Source organism: Urocitellus parryii, chromosome 5 (assembly GCF_045843805.1).
Source record: "Urocitellus parryii isolate mUroPar1 chromosome 5, mUroPar1.hap1, whole genome shotgun sequence".
Lineage (NCBI taxonomy): Eukaryota > Metazoa > Chordata > Mammalia > Rodentia > Sciuridae > Urocitellus > Urocitellus parryii.
The window spans coordinates 99,539,581-99,562,860 of NC_135535.1; the positions used below are offsets into that span (position 1 = coordinate 99,539,581).

Here is a 23,280-nt window from a genome sequence, read left to right on the forward strand (position 1 = left end):
GACTTGAGAATTTTGGTTGTCTGTCTCTGCCTTCTTTTTCTTCTCAAAACAGTGCACTCACAAACGAGAAGTTTTCAATCTTGATGAAGTGCACTTCCACCTTTCTGTTGTTTAAGAACTCATTGCTTAACTCAAGGCCACGACATTTTTCTCCTATTTTGTTTTTCTGAATTCATGGTTTTAGGATTTACACTGAAGTCTATGACTTATTTTAGAGTAATTTGTGAGTTATGTATTGAAGTTCACTTCTTTGCTTGCAGATATCCAATTGTTGTAGTAACATTTGTTGAGAGGCAATTCTTCTCTGCACTGCTTTTGCATGTTTGTCAGCACTACTGTTCATGCATATGTGAGTTTATTTAAAAACTCTCTACTCTTTTATGGATGTTTTTATTTTTATACCACTACCACCACACTATTTTGAATACTGAACTGTTATAGTAAAGCTTGAAATCACTTAGTGACAATCCTTCAATTTTGTTCTTGTTCAAAGAAGTTGTTTTGGCTGATTTATGTCATTGTATTTCCGTATTCATTTTTGAATTGACTCATCTATTTTTGTAAAAATCTTTTGGAATTTTGATTTTGATTGCATTGAATCTACAGATAAACTTCAGGAGAACTACATCTCGAAAATAATGATTCATCTGATTTCTAAGCAAAGTACATTATTTAGGCATTCTTTAATCTAAGTAAAATTTTACAGTTTTTTCTGTAAAGATATTTTACCCATTTTGTTAGATTATCATTATGTATTTCATAATTTTGAAGTTAAAGCAGATGACATTATCATTTGTAATTTTTCTATACAAATACAGGTTGCTAGTGTATAGAAACACAAGGGATTTTTTTGGTACTAACTCTATCCCAAAATACTGAAAAACTCAGTTCATTCTCCAAATAATATTACACATATAGAGCACAATTTTTCATATTTTTGTGTATAAAGTGTGTTCATGCCAATTCATGTCTTTATACATGTACTTTTTTTTGTTCTGTTGTATTTTCTATATAGGGAATCCTATCATTTGTACATAAATACACTTCTGTTTTTGTTTGTGTTTAGCTTAAAGATAAACCCAGCCCTTGTCACTCCATCCTGGCTTTAAGTAAAATCCAAGATAATTCTTTTGTTATTAGGTACTTTTAGCTTCCCATTGGGAGCTACTTTATCACTGAACAAGAATTTGTGGAGACAAAGCATCTCCCTAAAAAGAGTCTAGTCTAAAACTGGCAGATGAATTTCTCGACTGTTTTGTGTCTGGTAGTTTCTATTTCAAAGTTGACACAGCTATCTTCTTGAGCCATGATAACAGTGCCTGTGAATCCTTTGCATTCATGCTTACTACTCCTTGGTTCTCTAATCTAGGCAGGCACCAGCGCATTGATTCCTAAGTATTAGCTCTTCAGGCGCAAGTTCCCTGATCTCATCTATTCTGGGGACATCTCTTTCTGTATACTGCTTCCTATAGTGGCCAGCTATTTAAATGTTCCCATTCTTGACACAATTTAAATCAGGTCTCCAGCTATCACTCTTTTTTTAAAATTTAATTGATTTTATTTTTTTAAATACACAACAGCGGGATGCATTACAATTCTTATTACACATATAGAGCACATTTTTTCATATTTTTGTGTATAAAGTGTGTTCAGGCCAATTCATGTCTTTATACATGTACTTTTTTTGCATTACAATTCTTATTACTCATATATACCACAATTTTTCATATCTCTGTATATAAAGTATGTTGACACCCAATTCGTGTCTTCATACATGTACTTAGGATAATGATGTCCATCACATTCCACCATCATTATTAATAGCCCCCTGCCCCCTTCCTTACCATCCTATCCCTCTTTGCTATCTAGAATTCATCTATCTATTCCTCCCATTCTCCCCCTCCCTAACCTCACTATGAGTCAGCCTCCTTATATCAGAGAAAACATTCAACATTCGTTTTTGGGGGGATTGGATAACTTCACTTAGCATTATCTTTGCCAACGCCATCTATTTACCTGCAAATGCCATGATTTTCCAGCTATCACACTTGCTCTTCAGACTGTTTATGAATGCCCTGTGAGCTGACTTTTACATTCCTAAAGAGTTTTTAAAACTATAACCTCAATGATTGTTAAGCAACTTGAAAATTTGGAAATATCTGTTCTCTCATTCTTTTCATAAAACTTTCCTGATTGCTGATGTAAATAAGTAATGGATTATGCATGCATTTCCTTAATTAGAAATGAACAAGGGTTCTAAATTTGACCTCTCTGAATTCAAATTCTGGTCAGTTACTAAATTTCTTTCTTTCTTTTTTAAAAAATATCTTTTTTAATTTATTTTTATGTGGTGCTGAGGATGGAACCCAGTGCCTCACCAGTGCAAAGCAAACGCTCTACCACTGAACCACAGCCACAGCCCCCTAAATTTCTTTCTTATCTGAGCAAGTTTCCCTCTTGATGCTTTGATTTCCTAAAATAAAAATGAGATGAATGCTTGTAGCTATCTTTTACATATCTAAGGATTTAAAGGGATAATGTTTATAGAGCATATCATATAGAGCTTAGAATTTCATAACAGTTGAAGAAATCTTAGCTATTTATACTATTTATTATTATTTTTTTAATACCCTAAACATGTTTTGGTTTTTGTTAGTGTATTCTTAACCTACAGTTAAGCCTGAGTTAATAAGTGTTTAGATTTGGTTAAAGATAACCTAAAGACTTATTAACTCAGACTTAATGTATATGTAAAGATTGCTTAGAATTCTTTTTGTTGATTCGTTGAAAAGTGTGCTGTGGAATGTAGTCTGTACTGGTACTTGTTTCTCTAACCATAAAAAGTAGTGGTCCTGGAGAACATAATGCTAAGTGAAATATGCCAGACTCAGGGCAGTATCACATTTTCTCTCATGCAGAATCTGGGTAGGGTGGGAAGAGACGATGAGAGAGGAAGAAGGGAGTCAGAAGAAGGGAGTAGATGTGATCAAAGTATGATATATGAATCTATGACTATGCTACAAACCCCATTATTCTGTACAATTAATAGGCAGTAGTAGAAAAAGAAACGTTAAGGAGTAGTTTTAATCATTTCTTTATTTTTTTTCATTGTAGAGATTTTTCTGAGGTTTGTTTGGGCTTCATAGAACATTCATGTTAGCACAGGAATAGATGTACAAATGAATATAATTTTAAAGATTGGATTAATTAAATGTATTTTGTATAGCAACTTTAGCCTGTTCTGCTTTGGCAGCATGAGCCGAATATGTACATTTTCCTGAGTCTGCTAAATATTTTAAAACATAGCAAGAAAAATGAACAAATATGAAATATTCAGTCTTTCTACCTTAGTAATGTACCTCCTTTATGCCTGCATTTATTTCCTAAATCCTCTGAAACCCTACCCCTCCACAGTAGGCAAAACATTATCCCGTGGAAGAGACTATGAACCAGAGAATTGACAGACCACTGGTTTCCTGGGAGAAAATTTTAAAGAATGAGAGAACAGTGAGGAATTCTAAGCATGGCACAGTTGGGAAACTCAGAATTCTAAGTAGAAGTATTATTCATCACTTGCTCTTGGGCTTCAAGGCAACCTGAGGATTTTCACAATTATTAAATTTTCCCTTGGTTATAACATATCTAAACTTAATTATTCATGTATATTCTAGCCAACTGCCACATATCTCAGCTCTTCCTGAGTTGCCTAATCCATCAGGAGCATACCTGACTGATAATTTATAATTTGACTTTTAGAGAATAAACAAGTCAATACTAATATAAATAATTTAAGTTGAGTAAAACCATGAAACTGACAGCAAGAATTCACTTCAATATATCCATAAATGTAAAATCATCTCTTTACTAAGCTCTTTTCTAAGATAGCTTATGTAGCACTTTTATTACAGCAAATCCCAAACACTGAAAAAAGATCATGTTTTTGTAAATGTCATGCCTATTTTATTAAGCACGTATGTTATATTTTTGAAATGATGTAGACTGTCTAATATGTAATTTTTAAGAACCTGACTATATTTTTTGGTAAATTACATACAAATATTAAAGTCACAGATATTTTTGCTTTCTAAAAATTGTTCTAATTTATTTTGACAAAAGAATGTGGAGTTTCTTCCTTTTTAAGTTCATTTATTCCACTTGACAATTCTCTAGCGAGGATTAGTTCATGGGAAGGCTCTTTCTTTAGTGCTAACAGTGCAGACAGTAATGCACATACATAGACACTATTCTCATGGTATTTACAGTCTAGTATGGAGGAAGAAAATAAAGAAGTAAATTAAAAGAGATATATATATAGCTGGCTGTGGTGGTGCACACCTGTAATTCCAGCTACTTGGGAAGGTTAGGCAGGAGAATTGCAAGTTTTGGGTAAGCCTCAGCACTTTAAGGAAAACTTATCTCAAAAATAAAATAAATGTATGAATAAAAAGTGCTGGGGCTGTACCAGAGCTTAGCGGTAGAGTGCTTGCCCACAGGTACAATGTTCTGGTTTGCATTCCCAGCTGAAAAAACAAAACAAAACAAAAAGCTGAATATGTATAATTTTATTCATTTATTTAATACAGTATAAGAGTAGTCACTAGATTAATACTAAATAGGTCAAGTTACTTTACCTTTGATAACTTGTAATTTGGTAACAGAATTTAAAATTAAAAATAGAATAAGCACATATGATAATTATTGAATTCAGCAGGAGCTTACAACAAAAGCTTACTTATAACAATCATAATTCCTTAGGGAAAAAGAAACATAGATAACTTTAAGCAGAATGAAAGTAGCATTTTTATCATATTCAAATCTTTCCTGCTTAAATTCTTCTTTTCTAATTAATTAATTTATTTTTATTAGGTATATATGACAGCAGAATGCATTTTGATTCGTTGTACACACAATTGCAGCACAACTTTTCATTTCTCTGGTTGTACATGATGTAGATTTGCACCATATGTGCAGTCATACATGTACTTAGGGTAATGATGTCCATCTCATTCCACCATCTTTCCTGCCCCCATGTCCCCTTCCCTCCCTTCCATCCCTTTTGTCCAATCAAAGTACCCCTCCCCCCCATTATGGATCAACATCCACTTATAAGAGAGAACATTCAGCCTTTGTTTTTTGGGGGGATTGGCTTATTTCACCTAGTATGATACTCTCCAACTCCATCCATTTACCTGCAAATGCCATAATTTTATTCTTTTTTAATGCTGAGTAATATTCCATTATGTATATATACCATTGTTTCTTTATCCATTTATCTATTGAAGGGCATCTAGGTTGCTTCCACAGTTTAGCTATTGTGAATTCAGCTGCTATAAACATTGGTGTGGCTGTGTCACTATAGTATGCTGATTTTAAGTCCTTTGGGTATAGACAGAGGAGTGGGAGAGCTGGGTCAAATGGTGGTTCCATTCCAAGTTTGCTATGGAATCTCCATACTGCTTTCCAGAATGTTTGCACCAATTTGCAATCCCACCAGCAATGTATGAGTGTGCCTTTTCCCCCAACATCCTTGCCAACACTGTTTGTATTCTTGATAACTGGAAATCCATATGCAGCAAAATGAAAATAAACCTGTATCTCTCACCTTGCACAAAGCTCAACTCAATGTGGGTCAAGGACCTAGAAATTAGACCAGAGACCCTGTGCCTAATAGAGGAAAAAGTAGGCCCAAATCTTCATTATGTTGGATTTGGCCCTCCAAATTTCTTAACAAGAGTCCTATAGCGCAAGAAATAAAATCAAGAATCAATAAATGGGATAGACTCAAACTAAAAAGCTTCTTCTCAGCAAAAGAAACAATCAATGAGGTAAAGAGAGAGCCTACATTTTGGGAGCAAATTTTTGCCACACACATGTCAGATAGAGCACTAGTCTACAGGATATATAAAGAACTCAAAGAACTTAACAACAACAACAACAACAACAACAACAACAAAAAACCTGATCAACAAATGAGCAAAGAAGCTGAACAGACACTTCTCAGAAGAAGATACATTTTCGATCAACAAATATATGAAAAAAATCAACACTTCTAGTAATTAAAGAAATGCAAATAAAAACTACTCTAAGATTTCATCTCACACCTGCCCGCTTAAATTCTTCAACTTTATTGTCAAATGAAAATACATTAACTTCTTCTAATCTGCCTTGAAATTACCCAAACAGAACAGCAGATGGCACCAGCCCTTCATTCACTCCTGCCTGAGTCTGTTAAACCATTTTGATTAATTCATATTAACTTAGCTCAAATAGCACTCCAGAGGGCATGCATTTCCATTTATTAATTTTCCTGCACCTCTTTTATTCACGTATAAGGGTACCAATAGAGATTTAAAGCCCATCATCATTGAACTGGTGAGGAAGCAAACACAGTAACTAAAATGACACCTCTAAAGTCACTTGGTCACTCAGTGACAGGAGCAATGACAACACCACATGCTATGTTTATCAGGTAGAACATGAACTCTGAATTTAGACAGTGCGCTGGTGACTTAAATTGCAATTCAATTCACTTATCTTGGGCTGTTTTCTCTCTAAAAGTGAATGGGATATGCCTTGTGAGTGACTTCAAATTCTTTTTTCTTAGCCAAATTATTTTTCTTTAAGGAAAATTGTATATTCAATTCCAAAATGCAAAATAAACCACTACAAGGATGCTTTTGTTGAATCAGTAGTGGTAGAGCCAATGAGACTCTCCTATCTGAGTTTTCCTGTCTCACATTCTGCTACATTTTTTTTTAAATATTTATTTATTTTAAGTTATTGGCGGACACAACATCTTTGTTTGTATGTGGTGCTGAGGATCGAACCCGGGCCGCACGCATGCCAGGCGAGTGCGCTACCGCTTGAGCCACATCCCCAGCCCTCTGCTACATTTTTCTAATAAATATGATACAGGGGGAAAAAAAACAGAGTCAACATATTAAAGCCACAAAAAAATTCATAAGAAAAAAAAAAAAAAAGAGCCATTGAGAAGAACAAGGGACGGACGACATGGTGATCACTCAAGGCAAACAAAAAATATGCATACAAATATACATATAAAACCCATTCCACATTCTATACACATATTAAAATATGCATTGTACTCCATGAGTGTGATATAATTATTATTTGTTAATTGAAAAAAATATAGATTTTAAAATAATTAATTACTACTAATTAAAAAATATTTACAATTTTTTAAATTTAAAGACAACTCAGTGGTAATGTGGGACTATAAATTGAAATTACTTGAACAAAAAAAAATAAAATTTCCATCTTACTGAAGCTTATATTTTAATGGAGAGAAATAGAAAGCTGAAAAAAATATGAAAAATATGAGAAAAATTGTTTATGTTAAATTTTATGGAGAAAATAAGGCAGAAAGAGAAAAGAGTTTGTAGGGTGGAGAGATTTAAGACAGGATAATCACTGAACACTTACTGTGAAGATAAATAAACATGGGTAAATCTATCTTTGTTACCTTGGGCCATTCACTGGGTGATTTAGCAACATTGATTCCTCATAGTTTTGGAAGCTGAGATTTCAAGACCAAGGAGCCAACATATCTTTCTGGTGAATGCTCTCTTCCTGTTTGCAAACCACTGTCTTCTGGTTGTCTCCTTATATAGTAGAGAACATAGGGAGACAGGGGTCTTGTGTCTCTACCTCTTTTTTGTTTTTATTGGTATCTCAATACAATACAATGATCTTGACATATCATACATTTGATTCAAATGGGGTATGAATTCTTATTTTTCCACGTGTATGGATTGCAGGGAATATATAAAATAAAAAAAAAAGAAATTGAAATTACTGGTTAAGTGGGAAGACTTTTTTTTTTTTTCCAAATCACCCATTACTCTTCCGTGAGATAAAGGGGTTAATGTCACTTGTATGTAGTGAAGACTTTCAGAAATTATTCATGAAAAGAATGCCGTAGACAGATTACTTTCACATAGCCATCGACCTTGTGCTTCTGAGATGGGAAGGGCCCAAGAGAGACAAGTGAGGACCCTTGACCATCCTGAGCTCTTCTCTCCCTGCCTAGATCAGGGACTCCAGGAGGCTGACCTTCACTGAGTCTGGGAATATTGTCTAAATGCCAAGTCCATAGGGTGCAGAGCTACGGCCTGTTTTTCTGGCTGAAAGTGGTAGCTCAGGAGCCTCTGAATGTCTCTCAAGGCTCTGCAATAGAAGAGCTTAGTCAAATGGTGGCTCCTCTGTTATCAGCACCTTTAATCCTACACAGCATTGGTGAGCAGAGTACTGGGTGCTGGGTGCCACATACCCTCTTTACTGTGCAGATTAGCTTTTTATTTCTTTATTTTTTACTTATATATGACAGCAGAATGCATTACAATTTTTATTACATATATAGAGCACTATTTTTCATATCTCTGGTTGTACACACAGTATATTCACACCAATTTGTGTCTTCCTACATGTACTTTGGATAATAATGATCATCGCATTACACCATCATTAATAACCCCATGCTCTCTCCCTTCCCCTTCAACCCCTCTGCCCTATCTAGAGTTCATCTATTCCTCTCATGCTCCCTCTTCCTATCCCATTATGAATCAACCTCCTTATATAAAAGAAAACATTTGGCATTTGTTTTTTTGGGATTGGCTAACTTCACTTAGCATTATCTTCTCTAACTCCATCCATTTGCCTGCAAATGCCATGATTTTATTCTCTTTCATTGCTGAGTAAAATTCTATTTTGTATATATGCCACATTTTTTAATCCATCATCTATTGAAGGGTAGTGGGATGACTCTCATAAGAAGTAAAATTGCTTGTTTTCTTATCTATTTCTTCCAATAGACAGGAGATGATTAAGACATTGTACTAGACATTGTATTCAGAATATCTGTAAAGTCAGAATGCTTAGCCACCCCTCCTACCCCTTGTTCTAAGTCTTACGGATGAAACCCAGGGACTCATGCATGCCGGGCAAGAGTTCTACCACTGAGCTACATCCTAGCCATTTTTATTTTATTGAGACAGGATCTCACTCAATTGTCCAGTGGCCTCAAACTTGCAATCCTCCTGCCTCAGTCTCCCGAGTGCCTGGGATTAGGAATTATAGACCTATATCATCAGGCCCAGCTATGTGCTTATTATTTTGAAGTTTATAAACTGGAATTGGTTGTAATGAACAATAGATTCCAGGTTATAATATATAGAGACATATATTGCTTATATACTATTTTAATTTTTTTATACCAAATACAGATGATTAACTTTTAATCAGATAATTATCAGCATGAAGAATGATAATTTACTTTTAAAAAGTATTTCAGTAGACACTAGCATTGCTGTATGTATACACATGGACATATAACCAATGTGATCCTGCAACCTGTACACATGGAAAAATGAGAATTCATATCTCATTTGAATCAAACTTATGATATGTCAAGATCATTGTATTGTCATGAGCAACTAATAAAAAAGTATTTCTTTAATATCTATAAAAATGCATATAAATGTAAAAATGCAGTAATTTATACATTGACTCAACATATTATTGATAACCTATGATGAATCAGAAACAATCCTAGACTGTTAGCATGCATCAATGAATAACACAGGCAAGTCTTTTAACTCTCTGCTATCATTATTCTTCATGTTATACTGATTATATAAATTAGATAATTATTATTATTGTTTGGAATTTTGTTGTTCTTGTTCTTGGTTAGGTTGGTTTGTTTTTCATCTGTTGCTGCCGTTAGTGCCCCCCCCCCCCAGTGTTAGGATCCAACCCAGAGCCTCACTTATCTCATGCATGCCTAGAAAAGGTCTTCTACTAAGCCACATCCCCAGTCCCTCTTACATTAGTATTTAATGAAGGGTATTTTTCTCTGAATACATCTTCTCTCCCATACATTATCTTGAATTGCCAAGGTTTTTTTTTTTTTTAGTTTGTAAACCATTTTTACGATTACTCTTGGATTGTTTTATCTTAGACAAAAAAGACCAAAAAGTAAATAAGATAAAATAAAAAGAAGAAAAAGAAAAAATGAGGGAAAAAAGATAAGATGAAAGTTTATGTTCATAGAGTCATTGTGCAGAGAAAGTCTTTCCTTTGGGGGGTCTGAATTGATAGTAAGAAAAAGCTTCTTATTACTGCTTGAAAGGTGGTCTGTCATTACTGTTCTCTGGTTGTATTTAGTAAGCTGGTCCTTCTTCCTTGAGTCAATTTATCCATTGTCTTATTCCTAGTACTCATTGTAGGAGAGGAAAGGTCTTTTTTTTTCCCCCTCGCCCATGACTAAATTTATGGCTGAGGCACCTGTAACAAAAGACTGATTAATAAAGGAAAATCACATACTTCCATTTAATATAAGTTTTATGTGTCAAAAGAGACTTCATAAGAAAAAGAAGATCCAAAGAAGCAAGGAAATCCTTGTATTTTTATGTTTATATTTGTTAAAGAGTAGACAGTCATTGGGAAATACAATTGGTGTCAAGGTCATAACTAAATTATGGAACCCTGGCATACTGAATATTTTAAGCGAGAGGGAAATCAAGAAAACTACAGAAGCAGGCAGGTCTTGCCTGCCTCCCCTCTCCTGGGTTACATAGAAAGTAAAATTCTCCCTTTTTTTCCTACCTGATGCAGCCCATAGATTCTAGACTATCACTTTCTGAACTTCTCCTTCCCCTTCTCCCCTGAAGACCCACAGTTGACAGTGACCTTCCCTATACCCAGAAGTAGACAATGTCATAAAAAGACAGAAAAAAATCTGAACAAACAGGAATTTCTGACCTCTCCTCAGTCTATTACCATTAGCTGCTACCCTCTTGCCTTTCAATCAAACTTCTGCATCACTATCCATAAAAACACAGTTTGCCTGTGTCTGTGGGTCTTCATTTTGGAAGGCTCTCCTGTCATTTAAAACTAGTATGTGGGCTGGGGATGTGGCTCAAGTGGTAACGTGCTCACCTGGCATGTGTGCGGCCCGGGTTCGATCCTCAGCACCACATACAAAGATGTTGTGTCCGCTGAGAACTAAAAAATAAATATTAAAATTCTCTCACTCTTTTTTAAAAAAAAAAAAAACTAGCATGCTTTTCTCTCATTTATTTTGTTGTAAAATGAATTTTTTGATGAGTGAAGAAAAGGTAATATTTTTTTCTCCCCCCACATTGGACAAACGGAACATGATCTAATGATAAAAAACTGGGAGGAGTACTTAGCAAGGACTGTTTGTTTAGAATCTCTTGGTGTTTCTGTCTTCAGAAATAAGGATGTTCCTTTCCTTTGGATTTTGGAAGAGTACCTGTCAAATTTTATGGTCCATATCAAGGAGAAGATCAAAACCAAGTTGAGAGTGATTGTCCTGCTTCTGCTGTTTTCTCAAATGCCAACAAGCCACATTTTGGAGTAGGATGTCCTGAATCACTCTGTCAAAGACTAGGTTACCGACTTGGACAATTGGTGAATATTGACTTACACACTGCTACTTTGCAACAGGTCTGTAAGAAGTTGGCAAGACTTCTGTGGTAGATTGGGCAAGGAGGAGAAATTCATTTATTTATTCTCCAATGAGCTCTCTCAGATTTTGATTAGAGTTTGACAGTGAGAACTACAGAGTCCTGGGTATATCATCTTCCCCCAAACCTCTGCATCAAGAGATGTGAACAGCTTTAGCATGACTTCCAGCCTTGTTCACAAGATGACTCCTTTCAGCTTTCTTGAGGAAGCTCTCTTTATGCTAAGGAGAATTTACTTTTCCTTCTATTTAAAATTTGGTGATAGACAGATAGCCCCTGAATCTATTCTTATGACAGTTATTTTAGAAGACTTGCAATACTAAATTTGTTTTCTGCCCTTTCTGATGTAAATCTACCACACAGAACAGTATTTTCAAGCATCCGTTTCTTTGAAATGTATTCAGTATTCAGGAAGATAATTCTTACTCTCTCTCCCAGTCACTCTGGGAGAATAAGGGCCAATTTAGATGGTGGGCACATTGCTTCAACTTGCACCACTACCTCATATCATAAAGACAGAAGAGACTTTTTTTCTCCTCTGAATAAATGTTAATTAACAAACCCTAGTCACACTGAGTTTCACCCCAATGCCTTTTCCTTAGTACACTTAAGTCATTCAAAAGTCTTCAGATTTATTTTGGGGAAGTTCAGTTCAGTTCCCTCTTCCTTGATGAGATAGTATTACTGAAATCTGTCCTCATCACTCTAAAGTCTGGCTTTGTTGATCTGTAGTCAACTGTCTGTCCCCTACATTTTGCTCATTTCAGTCTGGTGCGTGGGTTGGGTGCTTAAGTTGGCAGCAATGATGAATGTGTTCATTTGATTGATTTTGAGAATTACGATGGAAATTTGGAAAGGGATAAAACATAGAAAATTATGATAATATTTCAATCCCAGAATGCTCCATAAGCAATTACTGGGCAATATTAATGTACTGAATGAGGAAAGAAGGTAGTGCAGGATAGCCAACAAGATCATGAGTTTTGCAGCAAAAGCATCTGGTTCAAGTCTTTGCTCAAATTTTTAAAATTAGCTTCTTAAGCCCCAGCAAAGGACTACATTTTCAATGTCTCATTTTCTTCCTTTGAAAATAGGAATGATAATACTACATAGGGTTTTTGGAATGCTAAGATTGAATAGGAAAGCATATGTGATATTCAGTACTTAGAACATAGTCAGTGCTCACTGAATATTTACTGCTTTGTATTTTTCATCTCTGATGAATCCCAAAGAGAACTCTCTCCTCTCTTGTTACAATAATGCACCTCCCCATGGCATCATTCTTATCCTTATCTATACGTTTTCTCCACTAGGCAATGAACTTCTTCACCATTTTTCCTTTGATCTCCAGCTCCTGCTGAATGGAACCTTGAACATTTAATAAGTGTTTGCTGGGTGAAAAAATACATGGATATGTGCACATATGTACATTTATAACAAAATGATAGTAAATCCAAGGTATCAAATTATTTAATAGTTTACATAGGCCAAGTCAATTAAGGGCATCAAATTCAGTTTTGAGAATCATGAAGGTGGCATAAGCCTTCATGCATTTGTCTTGTGCTTGATCTGAAACAAGGACATAGCTATTACGTGGCTTTTTAATTTCATTGAAGTTTTTAGACCCAGAAATAAAATTTAAAGGTAAAAACGGGAAATTACTACAGCAGAATTTTCATTTCCTGCTTTTGGGTATGTGGAGGAGTAAATCTCAACTTGTTAAACCTCAATAATGCTTACACCACATGATTTGACTTATAGATCCTCTTTTGCCCATGGACAGTCATTTGGAGAGGCAAAAGGAAATAACTATCTAATGCAGTGTCTTTTTAGAGAACATATAAAACAATGGAATTTCGCTCTGATTTAGAAAATTTGGATGAAGATGGGTATACTCAATTAGACTTCACCTCTAGAGGCATCACCAGAAGACCTGTGAAAGGTATTTTAGGTATTTTTTTTTCCTTTTGACTTTAGTACTCTCATTCTCATAGACTAAAATACTAAAAGTAGGGAAAATTTGAGACTCATTGATATGTTTTTAAAGATTTTTAAAAGTCACTGCAAATAACTTGAAAATTCATTAAGGTTCTTTCATGGTAGGTATTCAGGGATTAATTCTTATATCTAAATTAATTTGTTTGATGGAAGAAAATGAAATTTGTTTGTTCTAAACAAAAGACATTTCATCACTGGGGAGTTGAAAGTTAAGTGTGAAGCTATACAAAGCTGAAGGATTTCAATAGATTTACTTGTTCCTGGTTTGATAGAAAAGAATCAATTGTAGGAGGGAGGTCCAGGAATCCTAAAGAAATGCTTATGAACAACATCAGAAAATAGGAGACTAGAAAGAGAAGAATGGAAAGATAGGAGACACATGACAAAACTAAAACTCTTACAATTTTATGGTGAAGACCAGAGGGAAGTTGGAAGTTGTAGGGTTTGAAATTTCAAAACTGATTTTTTTTTTTCTGTGATAAGAGATCGAAGGGAGTTCTTGGAATATCAGGGAAGGAAAACATATATTAGATAAAAAGCTCCTATGGACATGAATCTAAACAAAAATGCAAATGAAAGGAAATATTGAGAAGGACATTAAAGGATCTGTCTTTTTACAAAATGAGTGGCTTTAGTTCCCTAATGAGTCTCCTGTTTGACAATTCTATGAATTGCTCTTACCAGTGAGAAGCAGAGAGATGTTTTTGGTGTGTTGATGTTGATACAAAATCAGTTCCCTGTTATCTTCAAGAAAGACAATTCATGGGTTTTGACATCAGATTTTGTTTTCTTCTGCTTTCTGGTATTCACACTGGTCAGCTATTTTCCTCTCATCGCCACTTATGAAATTCTTTTTTATGCAACTTGTGACAAAGAGCAGAAAATTTGGATGAGGGAAGAGATAGTTAGGCAATATGTTTATGCTTGTATGTGGACAAATAACAAGAGACCTGTATGTGCTTGCTAAAGGAAGTGCTTCTACATATTTTAGGTCATTTATTTCCCACAAGAATCCTGTGAGGTATTATTATCCCAATTTCAAAGATAAATGAAAAATAAAAGGGAAAATAATATGCCTAAGTCATTCATCAAATAAATGAGAAAGAAAGTTATCCTTGGTAATCAGGGCTAGGTTCCGTATATTAAGCTGTTTCCTCTAAGAATGAGTGGGATTTCAGGGACCTGAGCAGTATCAAGACCTATGGACAGTTTCAGTTCCAACAACTGAAGAAGTATCCTAAAGATGGGGACAAATGGAAACTCACTCTAAATGTCTAGATTATGTAGGCATCAGTTAATAAATGATTCTCTTACGAATTGGCCAGGAGTTTAATGAACTGTGGGATTAAAGCATTCTGTCCTCCATCATACTCTTCATTCAATTTCTGCTCCCTCTGGCTCCTTAGGTGATCAGAAGGCTTCTCCTCCTTGGCGGCTGATTGCTATGACAATCAGTGTTATCTGCTTGATAACACTGGTGATAGCTGTAGTCCTGGGTGTCCTGGGTGAGTACTAGGTCGTGAGGTTTGCAATAGTCACAGGCAGTATTTAATGTGTGCTAGGCATTCTTTTAATGACTTGGCTTATACGATCTAATTTAGTCTGCACATCGACCATATTGAGTTGTTGCTATTAATTCCCATTTCACTTATAAGGAAGTAAGAGAATGGGAGATTATTTTACTTTTACAGGATCGTAAGTTAGTTAGTTTGTGGGGTGTTGATTAGAAATTTAGAAGTTCTGTCTAAAAAAAAAATGCATAGTCTTAACTACATTGCTTTACTATCACCCTGGAATAGCTGGTTTGAAAACTGTGAAATTTGAAGGACAAATTTAATGGAAGGAAATCTGTGGAGCTGGAGAATAAAATACAATATGATTTTCTTTCTTTTTTTTTAATTGAATACATTTTTATTGAGCACCCACTATATATACCAGACACTGATCCAGTCACTGGTGATAACAGAAGACAAAACAGACAAAAACCCTGCCCTCATAGAGCTCCTAGACTTTACATTCCAGTGAAATCAAGATGGGAAAACTAATCCTGTCTGGGTGTAATGGAACACACCTGTAGTTCCAACACTTGGGAGGCTGAGAAGGAAGAATCCCTTGAGTCCAGGAGTTTAAGACCAATCTGGCCAACATTGAAAAAAAAAAGTTAATCTGTGGAGAAAATGACCAAGTTATTGGCCAAAGAACAATTATTCTAAAGAATAAATTCTTTTAAATTCAAACGGATTTCCTATTGTTCTTTCTAATGAAAAAAATTCACTAAAGGGATTATATGCTATTTTAATGAGTCTCATGATTGATGGGACTTGTTTTATATCTGATCATTAATATAAACTCCTTTGAATGTACCAGGAATTGCCTGAGGCACTTAATGCATTCTAAGTAGATACCTAGTGATGGATGAATAGATTTTCTTAGATTTTATATCTCAGGAATTCTGTTACCAATAAAGTATTATTATTCCTTCAGAGAGTCTTCATGGTGTTTCTTAATTAGTCAATTCTACTGAGAACATTTTATGTTATAGGTGCTGAGCACGTTCTCCAGGAGCTCTCATTTATCCGTAATAGAAAAAAAATAGAAGATTTACTACTGTTTCAAATCTCTCATGGTTTTAGTTGACACTATGTAATTTGCCTCTAGCTGATCTGTCATCTCTTTCCTCTGCATCTGTTTCATTTTTCTTTCTCACTTCTTCTTTATAGAAGTTATTTGTTTTTTTCCTATTTCATCTATCAATCAAATATATCACTTTACCATTCCACTAACAATAAAGCATCTATTTGTCATCAAAGATCTATCCCTTTATATTCCAATAAAATTTGAGTTTCAGAATTTTAATTTTCAAACATAGCAGAATAACTTGTTTTTTTTTTCTGTTACTATTATTGTTCTTGGAATATAAAGCATTTAGGAGATCCAATTCAGGCAGCGACCCATTGGAAAAAGAGAACTTTACATTAAGAAATAAAGAGAATCACAGTCAACCCACAAAATCATCTTTAGAAGAGAATGTGGCTCCTACCAAGACTCTCAAAACCACAGGCAAGGGCAGAGTTAAAGCTTTAATGAAATCCTTGATTCAAGATGGTTAATTTTTTGGTGCTAAGCCTGGGGTAGGTGGAAGATGAGATAGTACTGATCAGTACTATCTCAGTATAATGAATCACTGTCAGATCTATAATAAAGCAATGAAGTTATTTCATTAATACCCATTTGTATGAACACTTCCATGTTGAACTTTTTTTTTAAATCAGTAACTGATTTATCACTGGCTATATGTTTAGACCTTCAGAAGATTGTATAATTGATGTGAAAGAAAAAATATGTACGCTCCTCCTTAGGGAAATGATATATTTAAAGTGATACCATTAAAAGAGGAAATAGGATATCAGGACAGAAGAATGGCAAGGAAAAGTAAAAGAGCAAAAATGTTGGCAAGAAATAAGGCACTACGTTAAAAAATACAAAAGTATTAGCACTAATAATATATTCCTGAAAACTGATTAAATGTGTTTGCCTTTAACCATATGACTTCATTACAATTTTATACATAGATGCCCTTTATTTTTAATTGCATCATCATCGACGATGAATATATTTTCAGTTCAATTTCCAATCTCTGGACTCATACTTCCTGACTCTCTTATCAAACAGTTGATAATACACAATGTAGATACTCTGAAATGTAAATAATTGCCCTTATGCTTTTCCACTTTGGAAAGCAACAATTTAAAATGGGTTTCACATCATAAAATAACTTAAATCACATGAAATTACTATGAATCCTAGTGATTGACTTTGAGTGCATTTATTATAGGGGGGTTGAAATAGAGAAAGGGAGTTCTGGGCTAAATTTGAATTAAAAGAAGACAAAAGGAAAGGATGGTTAGCTCTCTAAAACAGTGTATATAGTTTTTCAGATAATTTCTAAATTTTAAATGAATGAGAGGATTTGAATGTATTCTATAAAATCATATCCTTATAGGTTTGAATTGAAAATGAAAGATATTAATGGCAATTCATTGATTAAGTATTCATGAGATAAATTGTGTTTGCATTAGAAAAAGGAGTTGGTGTATTATGAGCTTCATGGTACTTACTATCTCTTATTTTCAGGACTCTTTTCTAGCCCATGTCCCCCTGAGTGGATCATACATGAGAAGAGCTGTTATCTATTTAGAATGTCACTAGATTCCTGGCAAAGAAGTAAGATCCGATGCTCTCAGCTGGGCTCTCATCTCCTGAAGATAGACAGCTCAAGTGAATTGGTAAGTGTAGACTTCAGCTGTAATTATCAGTAGTCTTTATGAAACATGAAAACGAGAGAGAATCCAGGTAATAATTCTTTTTCTTATGTGAAACTTACTTTCAGAATTCTTCATAGTTGTAATATTAGCATTCATTAAGCATGTAAATTACATATCATATGCTTTTAAAAAATTAATTACTATAAAACAATCATGTTTCACTTTAAAATAAATCTTTTCAAATACATTCCATGTTTTAATTACTACAACAATCAGTCCTCTATTAATTTTTGTGGGTTTGTATTTCAATTTCTAAATTTAGTGGATGAAAACAGAAAAATTTCCCCATCATCATGATTTTCAAGGAAAATAGCAACAATGATAATATATATTTATAAATCATCTGCTCTTTGCAATATACTAGAAAAGGCAAAAGAGTTTAAAAAGTAATACATGTGTATTACTGAGCTTATTTAATTCATTAAGAAAAAAACAATAGTTGTTAAGAAATCAATATCTGATATCCATAATAAATAATATAGGAGTTTAGAGATATCTTTGTACACATAAGAGATTTTAAAGTAAAAGGGAGACAATCTGTCATGAATGAAAGGTAGAACTCAGATGAGTTATGAAAAGGAATTAATAGGAAACTTTCTACCTTATAAATCTAAAGTTATCCATAACCTCTACACCTATTTTCACTATTTTCCATTTTTTTTGTTTCTGTAATGCCAATCCCAATAGTTGCTAATGAAAGTAGGTACATGGTAAAGTAAGAGCATTGTACTATAAATCTCTGTGGGTATTAGCTCAATCTGTAATTGATGATAAATCATCTTGTATTTATCAGCAATTCATATATTTTCAGTGAACCACAGATTATTTATTCATAAAATCTGAAATGGCACTAAATTAATTTCAAGGCATTATCCAATTCCGAGAAGCATTTCTTTTTTCCCTTTTAAATTAATGTTTATGATTCTAATTGTTAACACATATTAATTATCAAAATTAATGTATTCACTGTGATACTTCCATTTATGGATATGTTGTGATTGATCATTTTCATCCATCATCCTCTTACCCTTGCCATTCTCAGTAATCCCTCTTGTGCTCACAGTCCTTCTTTTCTGTTGGTGTTTCTGTGCATGAGAGGGAATGGACAATATTTGTTTTTCTGTTTGATTTATCCTGCTTAGTATGATGTCTTTTATTTCCTTCCACATGTTGCAAATGACAGGATTTCATTCTTCTGTATAGTTGACTGATACTCCATTGTATATCTATACCATATGTTTTTATCCATTCATCTGTTGATGGGACCTAGGCTAATTCTATATCTTATATAATTGATTATAATTATACCTTATAATCATATATCTTATGAATAATTCTGCAATAAACATGGACATGTAGGTATTTCCTTTGTAAGCTGATTTCATTTCCTTCAGCTATACACCCAGGAGCGGAATAGCTGTTTAATACAGAAGTTTTATTTTTAGCTTTTTGAGGACTCTTCATACTGTTTTTCATAGAAGCTGTAGTAATTTGCATTCCTACCAATAGTGTATAAGGGTTCCTTTTTTCCTATCACTCATCATTACTTGTTATTTTTATTTTTCGATAATAGCCATTCTTACTGGGGTGAGATGTGTCCTTTATAGCCTTTGATTTGCATATCCTGGATGGCTAATGATATTAAGCCTTTTTTTCATATAGTTTGAAGTAATTTGTATTTCTTTTGAGAAGTTTTTGTTCAGATTATCTGTCCAATTTTAAAATAGATAACTTGATTTTTGTTAAGTTTTTGAGTTCTTTGTATATTCCAGATAACCCTCTGTCACATGAATCCATGACAAATATTTTCTCCCATTGTGTAGTCTGTCTCTTAACTATGGATAGTTTTTTGTTGTTGTTGTTGTTGATGTTGTTGTTTTGTTTGTTTTTTTAATTGGCTGTGCAGAAGACTTTTTAGTTGAATGTCATTTTATTTATCACTTTTTTTGCTTTTGTTTTCTGAGCTTTTGGAGTCCTATGTAGAATATCACTACCGCTACTGATATCTTGAAGTAGTTCCTCCATGTTTTCTTCTGGAAGTTTCAGGTCTTACAGTAAGGTCTTTGATCCATTCTGAGTTGATTTTTGTACAGGGTAGAGATAGGGGTTTAGTTTCAATCTTTCACATGTGGATATCCAGTTTTCCCAGTATTGTGTATTAAAGAGGCTGTACTTTCTCCATAGTGTTTCTGGCACTTTTGATGGGAATTAGTGTTTTAGTCAGCTTTCTGCTGTTTTGACTATAGAACCTGACCTGAACAATTTTAAAGGAGGAAAAGTTTATTTAGGTGCTCATGGTTTTAGAGGTCTTAGTCCATGGAGGGCCAGCTTCATTCCTTGAGACTCATGGCAGAAGAGTATGGCAGAGGAAAGCAGCTTACCATCAGAAGCAGATAGAGAGACTCTACTCTCCAGTTACAAAATATATACTCAAAATATATGCCATGCCCCCAGTGACCCATCTCCTCCAGCCATACCCTACCTGCCTTCAGTTACCACTCAATTTATCCCATCAGGGATTAGACCAATGCTATAATCCAATCAATTTTCTCCAAACCTTCTTGTGTTGTCTAACACACGAACTCTGGGGGACACTTCACATCCAAACTGTAACATTTGGCTGTAGGTATGTGGATTAATTTCTGGTGCCATAGCATGCTGCTGTTTTTACTGACTCTGTGGTCTGTCCTGCAATCAGATGTTATAATGCCTCTAGCTTCTCTCCTTATAATCAAGATTGCTTTGGATATGTGGGAGATTTTTTTTTTTTTGCTTCAATATAAATTTTGGAATTTTTTTCTCTAGTTCTGTGAAGAATGTCATTGATAGTTTGATGGATAGTGCACTGAATCTGTAGATTGCTTTCAGTGTTTGACCATTTTGACAATAATAATTCCTCCAATCTATGAACATGAAGTGTCTTTACATTTTTTAGTGTTTTCTTTGATTTCATTCTTAAGTATTTTTTAATTTTCATCATAGTCATCTTTCACTCCTTAGTTAAACTTATTTCTAGGTATTTAGTTTTTGTATGAGAACCATGAATGGAATTTCATGACAATTTTCATAGCAAATTCATTATTGGCATATAGAAAAGCTATTGATTTTTTGTAAGTTGATTTTGTATTCTGCTACCTTATTGAATTCATTTATCTGAGTCTTTTGGGGGAGTCTAGGTTTTTCTGTGTACAGAAATCATATCATCTGCAAACAGGGATTATTTGACTTTCTCCTTTCCTTTGTATGTATTTTCTCTTTTTCTTTTTTTTCTCATTGTTCTGGCTTCAATTTCTAGTACTATATTGAGTAAGAGTGGTCAAGGTGGACTATCCCCTCCTGTTCCTGATCTTAGAGGAAATGCTTTGAGGTTCTCCTCATTCAATATCGTATTGGCTATGTGTTTGTTATGTATAGACTTTATGCCACGGAGGTATGATCTTCCAGTATCTCATGTGTTTAGGTCTTTTATCCTTAAGAAATGTTGAATTTTATCAAATGCTTTTTCAAAATCCACAGTAGTAATCATGGTTTTTATTTTGAATTATTTTTATGTGATATATTACATTTATTTATTTGTATGTGGTGAACCATGCTTGCATCCCAGGAATGAAACTAACTTGATCATGGTGAATGATCTTTTTGATATTCAGTTGAATTCAATCCTGTAGTATTTTGTTGAGAATTTTTTCATGTGTGTTCATCAGCGATATTGGTCTAGATTTGTGTGTGTGTGTGTGTGTGTGTGTGTGTGTGTGTGTGTGACATTGTTAGATTTTAGCCTCTTTAGGGTGAGTTTGGAAGTGTTCTCTTCCTTTTAATTCTATGGAATAGTTTTAAAAGCATTAGTGTTATTCTTTAAAAGTGTGGTTACACTGGGCAAAGCAGAACATGCCTGTAATTCCAGTGACTCAGGAAACTGAGGCAGGAGGATTGCAAGTTTGAAGCCAACTTGGGTCACTTAGTAAGATCCTGCCTCAAAAAAAAAAAAAAAAAAAGACAGGTGATGTAGTTTAGTGGTAGAGTGCCCCTGGATTGAGTCCTCATTACTGTACTGCTAAATAAATATATTAAGTAAGTAAGTTTGGTCAAATTTAGCAGTAAAGACATCCAGTCCTGAGCTTTTATTTGTAGGTAGACTTCTTATTATGCTTATTATGTTGTCGATGGTCTATTCAGATTTTCTATGTTTTGGATTCAATTTTGGTAGGCCACCAATGTCCATAAATTTATTCTAGACTTTCCAATTTGTTAGCATGTAGCTTTTCAAAATAATCTCTAATGATTCTTTGAATTTCTGTAGTATCAGATGTAAAGTCTCCTTTGAAATCTCAAATTTTATTTTATTTATCTGGGTCTTCTGAGAAGCATTTCTTGACAAGATTAGTATCAATTTATGGAAATAATAGGGTCATATCTACCATGAAAATTGCCTACTAAACTTATCATTCTTGGATAAGCTTTGCCTAGTATATTGAATGGATGCAGTTTTCATTGACATTTTGAATCTATTATTTATTGAAATCATGAAGGATGAATGTATTTTTATGGGAAATTAAATGTTAAAGTGACTCTAGATAAACTAAACACTTTGAGATGTTCAATGAAATAAAAATATTGGAATTTCTCTCTAGGTCCTTGTCATCTTATGCATGCATTCTTCACCAAAGGGATTCAATCAGTTCTTTTTTTTCCCCCAAAATCATATTTTCTCTTTCTGTATATTTGCATTTCTGTTTCATTCCAGGATTTTATAGAAAGCCAAGTGTCTTCCCAACCTGCTCATGCATTTTGGATAGGGCTCTCTCGCCATCAGAATGAAGAACCATGGCACTGGGAGGATGGATCCACCTTCTCTTCTAATTTGTAAGTATCTGAAAAGAAAAGGCATCATCCACTTTCTCACAGAGATGAAAGTAAGTCATGCAGTTAACCTGATTTACCGGCCATGTTTTATAAAGAGAAAGGATCACAATGGTGGGGGGAGTGAAAAAGTGAGCCAGAAGAGACAGGAAGAAAAGAGGACTGCAGAATCAAAAAAATAGTTGTCTGGCGCTACCAACTCAGGTGTTTCCTTGGCTCCTCTAGGTAGAGGGTATTCCTTACATTTGTTTTAATTATGTCATTGTATTGTACTTTACCAGGTTTCAAATCAGAAGCACAGCTACCCAAGAAAATTTACTTCACAATTGTGGATGGATTCATGTGTCCACTGTTTATGACCAATACTGTTATGTGACGGCATTCAGTATCTGTGAGAAGAAGCTGTCGAAGTAAGGGGGAGGAGAAGTAATCAAAGGAGATAAGTATATGAGACTGTATGGATGGCAAAAACAGAAGAGTGATATTTGAGGTATAAATAGATGCTGAAAATGTTAAAAGTGCATGGCAAACTTAAATCTCAGCTGAGAAATAGGATATAGAGGCTGTGATTTCTGTACTTGTCAGCTCCA

General features: G+C 34.3%; 1 protein-coding gene across 2 annotated transcripts; it reads left to right on the forward strand.

The window, feature by feature from the left end:
* Positions 1-13,355: 13,355 nt before the first annotated feature.
* On the forward strand, positions 13,356-23,049 carry Clec7a (C-type lectin domain containing 7A). 2 transcript variants are annotated; one of them, XM_026410895.2, is made up of 5 exons: positions 13,356-13,458; positions 14,912-15,010; positions 16,428-16,565; positions 17,640-17,791; positions 22,972-23,049. In XM_026410895.2, the coding sequence occupies exons 1-5, from the start codon at positions 13,356-13,358 to the stop codon at positions 23,047-23,049; spliced, it is 570 nt and encodes a 189-aa protein (XP_026266680.2). The 2 variants fall into 2 exon arrangements, with proteins under 2 accessions (XP_026266680.2, XP_026266681.2); XM_026410896.2 differs by lacking the exon at positions 16,428-16,565.
* Positions 23,050-23,280: the final 231 nt, after the last annotated feature.

Coding starts and splice junctions, on each gene's coding strand:
- Clec7a (XM_026410895.2), top strand. CDS start 13,356: ATGGAATTTCGCTCTGATTTAGAAAATTTGGATGAAGATGGGTATACT. Junction 15,011..16,427: donor TGTAGTCCTGGGTGTCCTGG/GTGAGTACTAGG, acceptor TGGAATATAAAG/CATTTAGGAGATCCAATTCA. Junction 17,792..22,971: donor TAGACAGCTCAAGTGAATTG/GTAAGTGTAGAC, acceptor GTACTTTACCAG/GTTTCAAATCAGAAGCACAG.